This window comes from Pseudocercospora fijiensis, assembly GCF_000340215.1.
Source record: "Pseudocercospora fijiensis CIRAD86 unplaced genomic scaffold MYCFIscaffold_2, whole genome shotgun sequence".
Lineage (NCBI taxonomy): Eukaryota > Fungi > Ascomycota > Dothideomycetes > Mycosphaerellales > Mycosphaerellaceae > Pseudocercospora > Pseudocercospora fijiensis.
The window spans coordinates 4,464,564-4,479,066 of record NW_006921533.1 but is presented as its reverse complement, the minus strand read 5'-3'; the positions used below and the strand labels follow the sequence as shown (position 1 = coordinate 4,479,066).

At 41.7% G+C, this 14,503-nt stretch overlaps 1 protein-coding gene across 1 annotated transcript; it reads right to left on the bottom strand.

Annotated features, from left to right (window-relative positions):
- Positions 1 to 10,530: 10,530 nt before the first annotated feature.
- On the bottom strand, positions 10,531 to 13,780 carry MYCFIDRAFT_186557 (uncharacterized protein; the record flags this gene model as incomplete). The annotated part of the gene is made up of 5 exons (XM_007925418.1): positions 10,531 to 10,567; positions 11,928 to 12,181; positions 12,240 to 12,657; positions 12,732 to 13,177; positions 13,241 to 13,780. 5 exons carry the CDS (start codon positions 13,778 to 13,780, stop codon positions 10,531 to 10,533), a joined length of 1,695 nt encoding a protein of 564 aa, XP_007923609.1.
- Between the last annotated feature and the right edge of the window lie 723 nt (positions 13,781 to 14,503).

The window sequence follows — 14,503 nt, the reverse complement described above, 5'->3', positions numbered from 1 at the left end:
TACAATCTAGCTTAATCTTCCGAATATTAAGCTCGCTACGATTCCGGATACGCACGATAATACGTACGATAATAACGATAAAGAGGAGCCTATTAATAGCCCTAGCCCTAACGAATCGGAGCCGACGTCGTTGCTAGTTATATCCCTATAGAAGTTTCCCTACTTCGCTTATATAGTTCAAATCGCGATCCGAGCCCTCTTTAAGACGCTTAAAATTACACTATTAAACGACGACTAACAGAAGATCCTAGATAAGGATAAAGCAAAGTCGAAAGTCGAGAAACTTATTATAGTAATAAGACGGGATAAGGTAGAGAGCCTCGCTCTTATTTTATATAAGGTATAACTTTTGTCCGTAGCCGGTACCTATAGCCGGCAACCTAGTATAGTTCTAACTCTTTTTCTCTAGCTTCGTCGTCTAGCAATATATACGAACTCGAGCTTATAGAGATATAACCGATTCGAGGCTATTTAAAAGAACCTAATCGAGCGCCCTAAAACCGATGCCTAGAATATCGTATAGAATAAGCGATAGCAAAAGCGGCCTCCTTAGCGCCTACTCCGTTTTACCTAAGACGTTAAGACCCAGTTCGATTCGACTTTCTATATAGTTACGAGGGGATATACTTTACGTACCGCTCTCGAGATCTATTAGAGTTCCGAGGGTATTAAGTAGCTCGGCCTTACCGCCGCCGAATAGCGCTAAGTAGAGTATCTCGTCGATATTAGTAAGCATTACGCGAAGGTTACTACTACGATTAGAAGAACCCGAGGACCGACGATCTACCTTATCTTTACGTACTATAACTAGCTCTTTAACGAGCTCGAGGAAACCGTAGCTAAGCTAGCTAAGAAGAGCGTTCCCTAGAAAGTAGCTATAACGAAAGCTATAGATACCTCCTATACTAAGTTACATAAATATTATAGTACTACCTTTAACTCGTTCGGGGATATCTATAGCGTTACGTACTTGCTTAACCCGGTAGAAAAGGATATATACTAGTAGAGGCCGGAATAGAAGGCGGACGAGGTATAGCCGAAGCATTACTAGACTATTCTAGAAAAGATGTTCTATAAGCGTCGGAAAGAAACTAGTCTAAATATAGCTCCTATAAAGAAAAAGAAGGTTTAGAAGGCTCCGACATTATACCTGTTTCGTAGGTAGGAAGTAGAGGCAGAAGAGGAAGCAACTACTAAAGTAAATAAAGAAGAGTTCGATCTCTATCGGCGCGCGAGTAAGTATAAACCCGTAGGCTCGGAAAGAGGGCTAATAATCTCTAGATCTTACCGGTCTTCTAGACGAATTCGGAGACGATATTCTCGCTATATAGCAGCGGTTAGAGCCTAAGTTTCTAACGATAGCGTCGGTCGCTCGGGACGTCCTCGCTATCCTAAGCGTAGGTATAGGCTATAAGAGGTCTTTTAGTATCGCTCGTTACTAGGGCCGCTTTAATCGAACATACTCGCCTACTACCTTCGAATCTATTATAGTATTCCGATACTATCTCCTCTACTAGAATCGCTAAGGCAGGTTACTAAAGATTATACTAAAGGAGTTAATCGAGGAATTAGAAAACCTTAAGATCGAAGAAACCTAGGAATACGAAGAGAATACGAAATTTAGTCTAAGCGAAACCCTAATTAGCGATAACGAAGAGGAGGAGGGCGGAGGTAGAAGGCGATACCGGGTCGAAAAGCGGAAACGTATATAGGCTTAGAGTAGCTTTAAGGAGACGAAGCGTTTACGTATAAGGTAATATAGTATTAGCTAGTAACCGGCCCTACACCTATAGGCCAGTTTTAAGCCTATATAAGAGGCCTCCTTCTACATTGTAGGTAGAGCATTAACCTCGTATAGCACATTGTTTATGTTACACTTCTATAATGCCTATATTGTAGGGCTCTAGTTATTAGCCTAAGCGACAGTCTCGTTATCCTATCTTGCTAAACATAGCTGCCTATATTGCTATAGGTTATGTTACCCTCGGTAGCCTATACCATTGCTACAAGTAGTAGTAGTAGTATTGGTTTCCGTCCTTTAATAGCCAGCGTATATAGCCGGTATATATCCGAAATGTGTTTCGAATTCCTAGGATCCAAATAGACTAGTTGCTATAGCAACCGACCCTGCTTACCTACGGACTATTTCTAATTCTCTATTCGCTCTTCCTCTCCTTCTTCCCTTTCCCTATATTCTTAAAGACAAACATGCCTTAAGGATTCGGCTCTTCGGGCCTTCCTAAGCCGGCTGCCTCCTCTTCCTTAAGCTACTATCCTTTATTCGAATCTAACGATAACCTAATAAGGCGGTTTAATAGAAGACTATTTATTCTAGAAGGCAAGAAGCATTAATGTCTCCTTACGATTATATGCTTATTAATTTTCTAGGTCCTACCGATATGCCCTCGTCGCCTAAACGCGTAGATAAATATCTTTAGAGGCTAAAGGGCAAGGGTAAAGCAAGCTAAGCATAGGGAGACCGTAGCGAGAACGAGATATCGGAAGAGTAAGGCTCTCCGTAGTATATACGAAGGAAGGGGGTTCCTCGGAAAACAGTACCGAAAAACAAGAAGGCTATAGGTAGATAGGAGAAGGCTAAAAAGAGTAGGCGGACGAAGACTATTACGAAGAAAAGTTATCTTTCTATTAAAAGAAAGGGAATAAGGTAGGACTCGACGATAAAGAAGCGGCGCTTTAAACTAGGTACTATTACCCTTCGCTAGATCCGGCTTTTCTAAAACAAAAGAGGGACCGAGCTTTTAATCCCTAAGACTCCCTTCTAGCGACTCGTCCGAGAAATTATATTAGATTTTCGATCTAGTATACGATTTACGGCTAAGGCGATTAGTGCTCTTTAGGAAGCTACGGAGGCATTTCTCGTAACCGAGCTTAAGCTTTTAAACCTCCTTATTATCTATACGAAGCGGGTTACTCTTCAAAATAAAGATATATAGCTTCTAGCTAAAATTCGGCGTCGGTTTATAGCGAATTAGTTAGAAATTGTATTTAGTCGTTAGATTAACCTAGGAGGAGGCCTATTTTCGCATCCTTTTACCGGCTATAGGTACCGGCTATATTTCTGATTTTATCTCTGCGCCGTCCCTAAATCTAAGGTACGAAGTAGAAACCTAGCGCTCTATATTTACCCGGCTATTACAGAGACGAGCTATATTTAGATTAGTTTCTTCGCATATCGCGACCTAGCGGGTAGTAAGCGAAAGGGCGATAGAACGTTTATAATACGTCTCTATTTAGACCTAAAATATAAAGGTCCTAAGGAGCCCTAGCATCCTAACTATAAGGAGATTCTTTAGTATTAGCACTTTGATCCTCTATACTACGAGGCAGATAGCAAGCCTACGAGAGAGAAACTTTAACGAGAAATTCTCTATAATACGTAGCGCTATTATATAGCTACAGATACGTACTAAGTCCGGCAACTCGAAGAAGAATTAAGACAGCGTATTAGCGACCGAGGAAGAGATCGATAGTATACTAGTAGAGTCGAGGTCTTATAAGCGAAGCATAAGATAATATAGGCTCTTAGTCGTATAGAGTAACGTACTATATAAATAACTAGGCGTACTACTCTTATTTACTTACGACCTATATCCTAGGATACTCTTCTCGTACTTTTTATACTCTTTTCTAATACCTTACCTGTAAGCGCTCCGCGATAACCGAGTAAATATAAGCTATAGGGTTTCCGCTTAGTATCTTAGCCTCCGAGATAGGGCGGAGTTGAATTTAGAGCGATAGCCGGCACTCGTAGCCGGCATATAGAGACGGTAGTAGGCCTTTTCCTGCTAAATAACTAGCTTGTTTAGTATAGCCTACCTGATATTTCTTATATTTACTAGCAATAGGCCTAGGTTACTTATAAGATTACTATAGCTAGTAAAGGCATTACTAAAGAATATCTATACTATAGTAAGATACTATTATTACGCCGGCTATTTATTAAAAGGAGGCTTTCGCCTATTACTATACCGGCTATATATGCCGGCTATATTTCAAAGTCTCCCGTACCTGCCTTTTTTAGCCGTGCCTGCCTTTTTTAGCCGTGCCTGCCTTCTTTCCTTACTCTAACGTTACTATAATATAGGCTTACGCGAAGCTTACTCTATTGCCTAGCGACACCGCGATACTACCGCTATATTTAACCTTCGTATCGATACCTATACCTCTACGCTCTATATCTACTACCTCCGTAATACCCTCGCTTTACGCGCGCCTTCGTATACCTTCGCAACGTACTTTTTTCCTTAATTCGACGACTTTTATAATAGCGAGTCTACTTAACTAAGTTACGACGCCTCGTAAGAAGGGACCTAGTGCTTCTACGGGTTATAACAAGACCGGAAATAGTAGAACGAGTATAGTATATTAACGTAAGAGGGCTGCTACTACTGCCGCTAGCTCCGGTACTAGAAAGGGCGTCGCGAGCAAGGCTCCGCGTAAGACAACGGCGGGCAAGGCTCTACGTAAGACGATAACTAGCGCTTCTACTGCTAGTAGTAATCGTACGAAGCGTCGATAGCGCCTAGGAAGTAAGTCCTATTTATAGCCGGTAGCGTAGCCGGCAGCGTAGCCGGTAGCGTAGCCGGCATTCTTACTGTCTTTTTACTAATCCTTCTTTAGCCGTAGCCCTCCGTAAGATTCGGTAGTATTAGAAGAGTTCTTAGCTCCTAATCCGCAAAGCTCCTTTCTAACGACTTATTCGCGAAATTGCCTAGGATTATAGAACGGACCTTCGCTTCTAAGCCTCCGCGATAGGCGCCCTTTAAGAGGCTATAGAAGCCTACCTAGTTCGTATCTTCGAATATATGTTTCTCTTCTACCTCTTTTCGGACTATACTAATACTATTTTAGCGGTCAACCTTATAGCTATCTACGCGAAGCGTATAACGATTATAGACAAGGATTTTAAAGCACTCGATTAGATTCTAAAAGGCTAGAATGTCTATATTCGAGACGGTGCTAGGTAGGATAGATGTTCTAGTAGAAAGGATGTTCGTAGTGTTATCTATAAGCTTTTCTATATACGAAATAAGCCGCTGTTATACGGCGCTGCATACCGCGCTCTAAATACTCTCTAAGCATATATATATAGTATAGTATGCTTTATTAGCCGTACGGAATGGAAGTCTCCTAAAATCCCGTTAGTACTAAGGAGTAAAAAGGCCGGCTACGCTGCCGGCTACGCTGCCGGCTACGCTACTAGCTACGCTGCTAGGTTTTTTAAAGAACTAAAAGAAGATAGACATTCCGGTTGATTTGTATTAGTTTAGATTTTTATAAAAAGAAAACAGGGAAAAATAAGGAAGGTTAAAGAGCCTAATAGTTATAGTTATAGGCACTATCCCTGTTTTCTAGAGCATATTATATACCTGCCTTCGCAACTCTACCTAATACTCCCTCTAAATATCCTTATACTCTACCTACTGAAAATTTAACTAGGTACCTAGACCTGCAGCTGCCTCTATATCTTTCACTATCTTCTATAGGTTAAAGGCCTCTTCTATAGCAGCCTCTACCTCCTTATATAATACGAAGTTACTACCTACCCTACCCTTTATATCTCCTAAATAACTAAGAGTTCTAAGGAACGAACTAGCATTCGGCCTTAGTATAGCGAGTAACTGGTAGAACGTTCTATAGAGCTGCCTTATAGCTCTTTTATATACTATACCGATACCGAGGGAGGAGCTATCCTAGTACTTAATATTGTCGAATAGTTCGGTAGGAAAGTGCATAAACTTCTTAAGGAGGAGGACTTCTAGGGAAATCGATAAGTTCTGCCTAGATCTAGATAAAGACATTCTACTAAGCAGTTAGGGAATTAAACTATAAACGAAAGGATGAAATTCATACCTAAGGAGTGCAGTTTCCGAACTAAACTATAATACCTTGTATATATATATATATGCTTTTAATTGGTTAGTGCCCTTAGCTGATTGTCTATAGATTTAAGGTCATATAAGTACCTTTATACAACTACGTAGCCTAAGTAGGATTCGAAAATTCTATAAGTACTAAGGACTAAAAATGCCGGCTACGCTGCCGGCTACACTACTAAGTCTTACAAAGGGCTTGCTTGAAGCTACGTATACATTCGTACACTTCTTAAAAACCGATAAATTATATGGTTCGAACCAGCTACTTATATAGTTGCTTAGCAAACTAACCCAAACTAAACTAGAGTTTCGGCTTAGCAAACCAAACCAAACCAACCCGAACTACTGCGGGGTCTACCCCTCGTTATTACTCCTTATATTACGCCTTATTAGCGCTTAGCTTCGCCGGCTAGATATCTATTAGAGGGTATATAAAAGGCATATAACCGGCTAAGTAAAGCTAGGGTCTTAATGCCTTAGATAGGGCTTAGCGCTTAGCGTTAGGCTATTAGCCTAACTCCCTAACCTTCCTCTCTCTTCTTTATAGACCTTATTAAATACTATACGCTTTTAACTATACTATCTACCTACTTAACTAACCCGTTTTATAATATCTATACTAGGGAGATAAGCCTATATATATCTATTATCTAACTAGATATAAATCTCTAGATATAGGCCCTAGCTAGGAGATAAATATTTTAAAAATCTAAAACTCCTTATATTTTAGAAAGAGAATATCTAGAAAGCGCTAAAGAGTTAGATAAAAGTAGGCTAAGTCGAGTAATAGTCCGACGCCGTCTAGTAAGCCCTTCTAGATCCCTATAGGAAGCTATACGTCTGAGTAGAAGTCTCTAGAATAAGGCTACTAATCCTAGTTATAAGTAGACTCGTAATAAAAGACTTTAGTATATATATTATATAGCTACTATTTAGAGCTATTAGTAAAGGGAATATATATTATTTATCGGATCGTCGATTATTATTCTAAATAAATCTTTAAGTTATAAGAGATCGGTAAATAGGGGATCGGTAAAGCGCTTATCTAGAGGTAGGTCTTAGTTTCCCTTATTAGTAGGATACTTATACCGCGTACTACGAGAAGGTACTTACTAATCGCGCGGCTAAGATCTTATTTCTTATTTTATAAATAGGTAAAGAATTAGAAGTAAAAATAGATTATATTTAAGGCTCTTAGTTTATAAAACTCTTAATCTACTCTTAGAATAGTATAATACGATTTAGACTTTATTAATTCTACCGATTAAGGAGTCCTTAGATACGAGTAGATTAGCTAAGAGGGTAAATTATTTCCCCTATAGGCTATCGCTTCCCTACTTATAGACTATAACAATTAGAGATAGCCTTATTTATAATTTAATCTAGATAAGGCTAAAATCTAAAATCTAGTACTACTTTTTCTAAAAGTATATCTACTTTTATCCTAGTAGATTAGTAGACCTAAAGGTAGTTAAAAACGCCTACCGAGAGTCTAAAGCTATAGTATATCTTTTCTAAGATAAATAGATTAGACTTTAGTAGAGTATTTAGTAGATAAAAGTATATCTATATATACGAGGATTATCGACTAACTACTAAAAACGTATTTTTAAAAAACTAAGTTTTTAGTATATAGCTATATTTCCTAGGGTAGGCAAACCGCGCTTAGACTATCAATTAAATTTTATATAGTAACTACTATCTATTTCTACTAGAAAGTAAATTAGCTAAGTTAGTAAGAAAAGTCGGTAGAGGAATTAGTTACTAGATTATATACGAAACTACCTATCTACCGATCTACTAGGATAGAAGTAGATATACTCTAAGTCTAGTACGTTAGATTTTTAGATTCTTACTATTTCTCTTTAAAAAGAAGTAAGAAAGAAGCACGCCTCTATCTAACCTAAAAACACATTTAGTAGAAGTATTAGGGTACTTACTAGGTCGAATAAATCCGATAGTACCCTAATCCTCCCTAACCCCCTAGCCGCTAAGCCCGGACCCTTAGCAACCCTAACCCCGAGCCTAACCCGACCCCCTAACCTAGATTGAGTTCTAAACTCTACCCTAGGTCCCGTTCGGTCGTCCGGTTGTCGTAGTATAGATAACTAGTGTTATAGTAGATTTCTACGGTCGTTGTCTCTACTGTATATCGTGTTAGAATTGGCGCTATAATACTACTATAACAGGTGTCTGTTCGGTTGCTAAGTTGTCGTGTTATTAGCCCCTATAGGATGTAGTGTTACTAAGCCGTAGCGCTAAGACTTTACTAGTTTAGATGTATATAGAATAGACCGTAGAAGACTATAGATCTATCTAATATATTATCCGATAGCTAGTAGCAGGCTATTGCTAGTAACGAGTTAATTAATGATGCCCTCTTCTAGTAGCAATTAGCGTAATTTAACGAGTCTACGCCCTTCGATTTAGCTAGCGACTAGAGCTAAAGTCTAGGTTATAATAACGACTCTTTCTCGCTATCTCCTACGCCTTCGAGTCCGGCTCATTCTTCGCCAAATTCTCGCCTTAGTACGCCGCAAGGTAATCCTATATTACCGGGCTCGCAGACGCTAGAACCGCGTATTAATGTCGCTAGTCGAAGGAGTAGTAGATCGGCGGCTTCTCGAGCTAATAGCGTAACGTTAAGTTAGACGGAGGGCATGTTATAGGCGCTGTTGTCGTTACTGCTATAGAGCAGTTCGAATAGTTAGAGGGACCTCGAGGGTGGCTTTAAGCCTAATGCTATATAGCGAGCGGTTAATAAGGTCGCTAAGGTCGCGCCTAATAACCGGAGGGCGAAGGTAAATAAGGACAAGGTAAATAGCAAGAAGCATATACTATAGAACGATTATAAGCTATAGATAGCGCTTATAACTAAGTCTAGATAGAGCAAGTACCCTAAGACTAGATTGCTAGTTGCTAAGAAGGCCTTAATAGACGAGTTCTTTACTATACTATTAAATGTAAAGAAGTATAGCAAATTCCGGTATAAACCTCTCGTAAACGAGGAGACTCTAAGGTTATTATTCTCCGAGAGTGCTACTAATAGTAAGCACGCGCTTAGTATAGATACGCTAATAAGAGGGTCGTCGTCGCTATTACCGTCGCTATTACCGATACCTTCTACGGCGGAAAGCGAGTCTTCTAAGAATAGCTATACCGAAGGAAGTCGCGCCCTAGCATTAAGGAAGCGCGCCGCCCTTAATTATGCTAGGTAAGAGAAAGAGAAGAAGCGGAAGATAGCATCGTCGTAGATATCCTCGTCTATAGATAGTATTACTAAGCAACTCGTAGAAAGTAACAAGATACTATCGCAACAACCTCCTAACGCTTACGAGCGACTCGCGCTCGTCTTAAGAACGAAGGCCTTTACAGACCGCTAGCCGGCAATGCGATATCGTAGGGCTACGGCGAGGAAGTTAATTAATAAGGGCGAGGTATCGTTGTTTCTTAGAAGTACTAAGGATAAGCAGGTTAAGTAGATTAAAGAGATTATCGTAAAGATATTTAGTCGAGATAAAGAAGAGGACGTAGGAGCAACGGCGGAGTAGTAGAGCGGTTTAGAAGAGGAGACCCTATCGGAAACGCTATAGTAAACGGGCTTTGAATCCTCTACTCCTACTGCTTCGTGCTCTACTTAGACTACTTCGTCCTCTCTTAGATCTATACTAAAACGCTAAGACTATTTAACTTTTAAGCGAGAATAGACGTATAGTATTTCGAGGTAACCGACGAGATAATAACGAAGGGCAACGAATAGGGCAAGCAGAGGATAGAGGCTAGATTTTAGTACTATTTACTATATACTACTATATCCCCGTCCTCCTATTTACCTATCTATTCGCTCCCGTATTTATTGTTACTATTTACTATTATATATCCTCGATATTTAAGGAACATATCCTCGCTTATTAAGTCTCTAAAGGCCTCTATCTCGTTAACCTCGCGGTTAATATCTATTCTATCGATACTAGGCCCTCGTCTATTAAAATAGCAGGTCTTATCGCGTTATAGAGCTATCTTCTTTTAGTATAAACTGCCCTTCTTAGTTAGGAAGTTATAGAGCGCAGTATACACGTATACTAGTTTAACCTATATAATATAGTTAAACTCCGGCGCTGTTTGGAAGATCTTAAACCGTCGTCTAAGAATACTAAAGATCCGCTCGACAACGTTACGAAGAGACGAATGCCGTAGGTTAAACAGCTCGTACTTATTCTATAGCTTATCGAGAGCCTCGTATTGCTCCTTTAGGTAGTATCTAACGCTCCGAAATAGTACGAGGGTAATATTAGTATTGCTATAACTAGCGTTAGCGAGATAATATTTCCCTTCTAGAGCGCTGAATCTATACCTCGAGATAGCATTATTTAATATAGTACTATCGTGCGCTAAGCCCTCCTATCTAGGTAGAACGAATATAAACTAACGGTTAAAGTTATCTACTACTAACACATTCTGCGATATAGCACCCTTATAGTCGCGGAAACGATGCTGTTCTTCGGTTCTAATAAAGGCCGGTATTTTAGTACTATCGAGTGCGCCGACGCAGTCCTTAAAGAACGGCTAATATTTGCCTCCTTGTCGCTTTATCGCTAGCGAGTCTTCCGCTCTCGCTAGTTTAACTAGCTTCTTATATAGTAGTAAGAGCGCTTCTAGTACTTCGTAGACTATCTCCGATATAGTCGATATAGAATAGTAGAAGTCTTCGGCAATATCGTAATATAGACGCGCCTTCGTTACTATATTAAGGAAGATAAGCAGCTTCTAAATGCTACTAATATTCTTGCTATTAGACAATATAGGTACCTCCTTTCCGCTGCGCTTAACCGTATCGCTATCCTTAAAGATTATACTATATAGCTCGAGAAACTAACTTAGAGTAAACCGATAGTATCGATATATACGCTACTCGTCGCCGTCTAGCAACTTATATATAAACCGCTCGCCCTTATTCTCGTCTATATATACCGACCGTACGCTATTCGATATAACCTCTACGTACTACTAGATTAAGAGCGACACTATAATAATTACTAATAACGTATTCCTTCGAGCGACCTTCTATATACGTACGCCGGCGCCTACCGCTAGATCTACCTCCTTACTAGAGTTACTACTACTACTACTACTACGCCTTTCCTTATTACGGTCTTGCGGCATTACGTAGGGCTAAGAAACAGGTAATATCTTGCTAACTAAGCAGAAGGATCGAGTTTGCTAGATAACTATAGTTTTAGTATACTATACTATATTTAGGTATAGAAGCGAGAGTTAAATAAGTATCTACTTTAGCTAGTTTAAGAAGTGTTATTTAGACACGATAATATACTACGATAACGACGACAACCGAACAGACCGCTATTATAGTAGTAGACAGCGTTATCTAAATAAAGTGGACCTACGATAATAGGACGACCGAACGGGACCCTAGTCTTAGTTAACTCACTTACTACCTGCGAGATCGCTGCGGGACCCGATATCCTCCTTCTAGAAAACCTTGAAAGCACTCGAGTCCTTAGGATAGAGAGTCTAGGTAGCGATAATGGCTGCTTTTTTTCAGCGTGGCTATGCGCGGTGTTGGTTGCACGCGACCATAACAGGCACTGTTGGCGGTCTTCAAATGGCTTATGAAAGCCGCAGCTTACCAATGGTTTTCACTATTGCTCCGCTGCTTTTAGGCATTAACTGAAGGAACGCGCGGGGAGGAGAATATAGAGCATTGCCACTCAGCCGGGATAGCCATACCCTGAAAATGGAGTCTTCCGGTGCGTGCAAATCTTTGTTGGAGCCTCTCGCTCACCTCAAAATAAGGTGTCGGCTCGGCTTTACCACGAAGACAGGGCAGAGCAGGGTAATACCATGGCGATGCACGATTTGTGGCGCACCACTTGTCCTATCTGCAGCCGTGCTCGTTGCTATGCCGGTACGGAGGTGTCATCTCCACTATCTACCGGGTGTGAGAAGGCTGAGTCGTCATGCTACAATTTGCTTTCGGACTGCCCCTTGTGTTGGCGCATTGGTGCCAACACCTTATGCAGAATGGCCATGGTCTCGGCCAGTTTCCTCTCCTGTAGGCGCGGCGTGACAACCTGAATGCTCATGGGACTTCCGATGTACTCTCCACGATCGACCTGTGTCCAGTGTTCGCGATTGATCTTGTCCCAGCCGTTGATGGGCTTTGATGTCGGCACATCACCATCGGCATCATTCATACTGAAATGGGTAACTGGGAGAAGGCCTGCTGAAACGTCAAGAAGATTGAGAGAAGCTGTGTAGTTGACCTATAATAAGATCAGCACACAGCAGACGGCTAGAACTCGCTTTCGCTTAATTTCATACCGTATTCCATCGATCAATGGGCAGTATAGGATGTGGAGCGACCGGCATAATGAGCGCATTTAGTGTTTCACGCTTGTCGTTCGCTCTGTTGGCGTCCGCAATCTTCCAAACTTCGAGAAAGGCTGTCTGCAGCTCGAGCTTCTGTGCCTGTAGCTTCCGGACCTCATCCAATGACTTCTCAGGTCTCCTAGTCAGGCGCGCTTTCAACCACGGAGAGAGAGGTTCCTGCGTTGCTTCGAGATGGTCAAACCAGGAGTTGGCTCCATCAATAGAAATGATGCCATTCAAGGTCTTCAGGGCCTGAGACAGGATCTTAGATGCATCGACGTCTACGACTTCGATGGAACTATTTGATGCCTGAAGGGTCCGTGCAACCCGGTCCATCAATCGTTCTATGGGTGGAAGAGGCTTGGTTTGTCTGGTGCATCAAGAGCATGAGCGATTAGCTAATTCTTCTTGATCAGGAGAGAGCACAGGGTTGGGAAAACTAACCCATCTGTCCGGACGATACCAACACGAAGGGGCTTTGACGTATCCAATGGCACTTGCCGCTCCCACGTTTGAGGCACCACATCTGGGTCAAACGACTCGGGTTGACTGTCTGCCACGGCTCGCAGGAACAGCTCACAATCTCTCAAGCTGGTGGCCATGGGGCCAGCAGTGGCCTCGATGCCGAGCTTACTGGATCCTGGCTTGGTCCCACCTTCTTGCCCTGCGAATGGCACCCGGCCGTGAGAAGGCTTTACAGCGAACAACCCATTGCATGCAGCGGGGATTCGCACAGAGCCTCCCACGTCAGTACCAACACCAAGCAATGACCCTCGCATAGCTAGGAGAGCACCCTCGCCACCCGAGCTGCCTCCAGCGGTCAGCCTCTTGTTGGCCGGATTGAGAGTTCGACCAAACACATTGTTATGACTATCAAGGGCCATCATAGTCTAGTGCAAGATCGAGGATGTCAGCACCAACTCTTGCAGGACACCCTTCGGAAATCAAATTACCTGCGGCACATTGGTCTTACAAAATAGCACTGCACCCAGAGATAGTAGCAGATCTACGAGTGCAGAATTGCTCGTTGCTGGCTTGAAGCACAAGCCTGCGATGCCAATAGAAGCATCATAGCCTCGTATCTTGAATGTATCTTTTAAAGATATCGGTAAGCCATGCAATGGTCCTATAGGCCGGCCGTGAGTTGCCAGATAGTCGTCCAATTCCCTGGCTCGTGCAAGCGCGTCTTCAAATAGGATCTCGGTCAAGCAGTTCGTGAGTTGCTGTGCCAGCGCGGCTCTTTTGCAGAAGGCGCGAACGACGTGCTCGCTTTTCAAACTGCCAATTGCAAGTTCTCCTAGCAGGCTGGTGGCATCGTAATCCTCAGTTATTTTGAGCTCAGAGTCGAGGAGAAGGCCGCAGGTCCTAGGCACGTCGAGAACATTGCTACCGCTGCCATCGACCTGAGATGCCGTCAAACGCCACGCTTCGGGGATACGAGAGGCTCGTTCCTGCTGCTTGCGAGCTGCAATTGATTGCCATGTTCCAGACATGTTACGGGACGGCAGTTGGGATGCCAATTGTAAGGTTGATCGAAAGAGTACATATAGGTACACAGTAGAACCTGTTCAAGACTTTTAGGCCTAGTTGCCTCGGGCCGAACAAGCAAGCTCAGCCCGGAGCCGGCGTAGACAATGTTAAGAAGTGACGACTGCATATCAAATGAGAAGTTTCTCGACCGCAGTGTAGTCCACAATCAATCCGGGATTGCAATCTAGATTAGCTTAGCAATTCAATCCAATCCAATCTGGCTTATTCCTGCTGACTAAGCAATTTAATTCAATTCAATCCAGCCCCTTTCTAAAGCAATTCAATTTAATCTTGAATCTAGCCCTTTAAACTTTCTAAAGCAATCTAATTTAATTCCCCCCCTAGAAGGGGCTAAAGGGCTAAATTAGGTAGGCTTAGTAATTTAATCTAATCTAATCTCGCCTAGTCCTACTAATTAAGTAATCTAATCTAATCTAATTTAGCCCCTATTAAAGCAATCTAATTTAATCTAATCTAGGGGTCCTAGTAATCTAATTTAATTTAGAGGGGTCCGGATTAATTAGATTAATTATAGACTATACTACTCGACCGGTTAGAACGCTAATTACTTACTATTAGATTAATAATAGAGAGTATTCTAAGTCTTATACTTTACTACCTTTCGCTATCTCTACGTAGACCCTTGCTTACTAAGATGCTATAATATCTTAGAGTGCTATATCTAT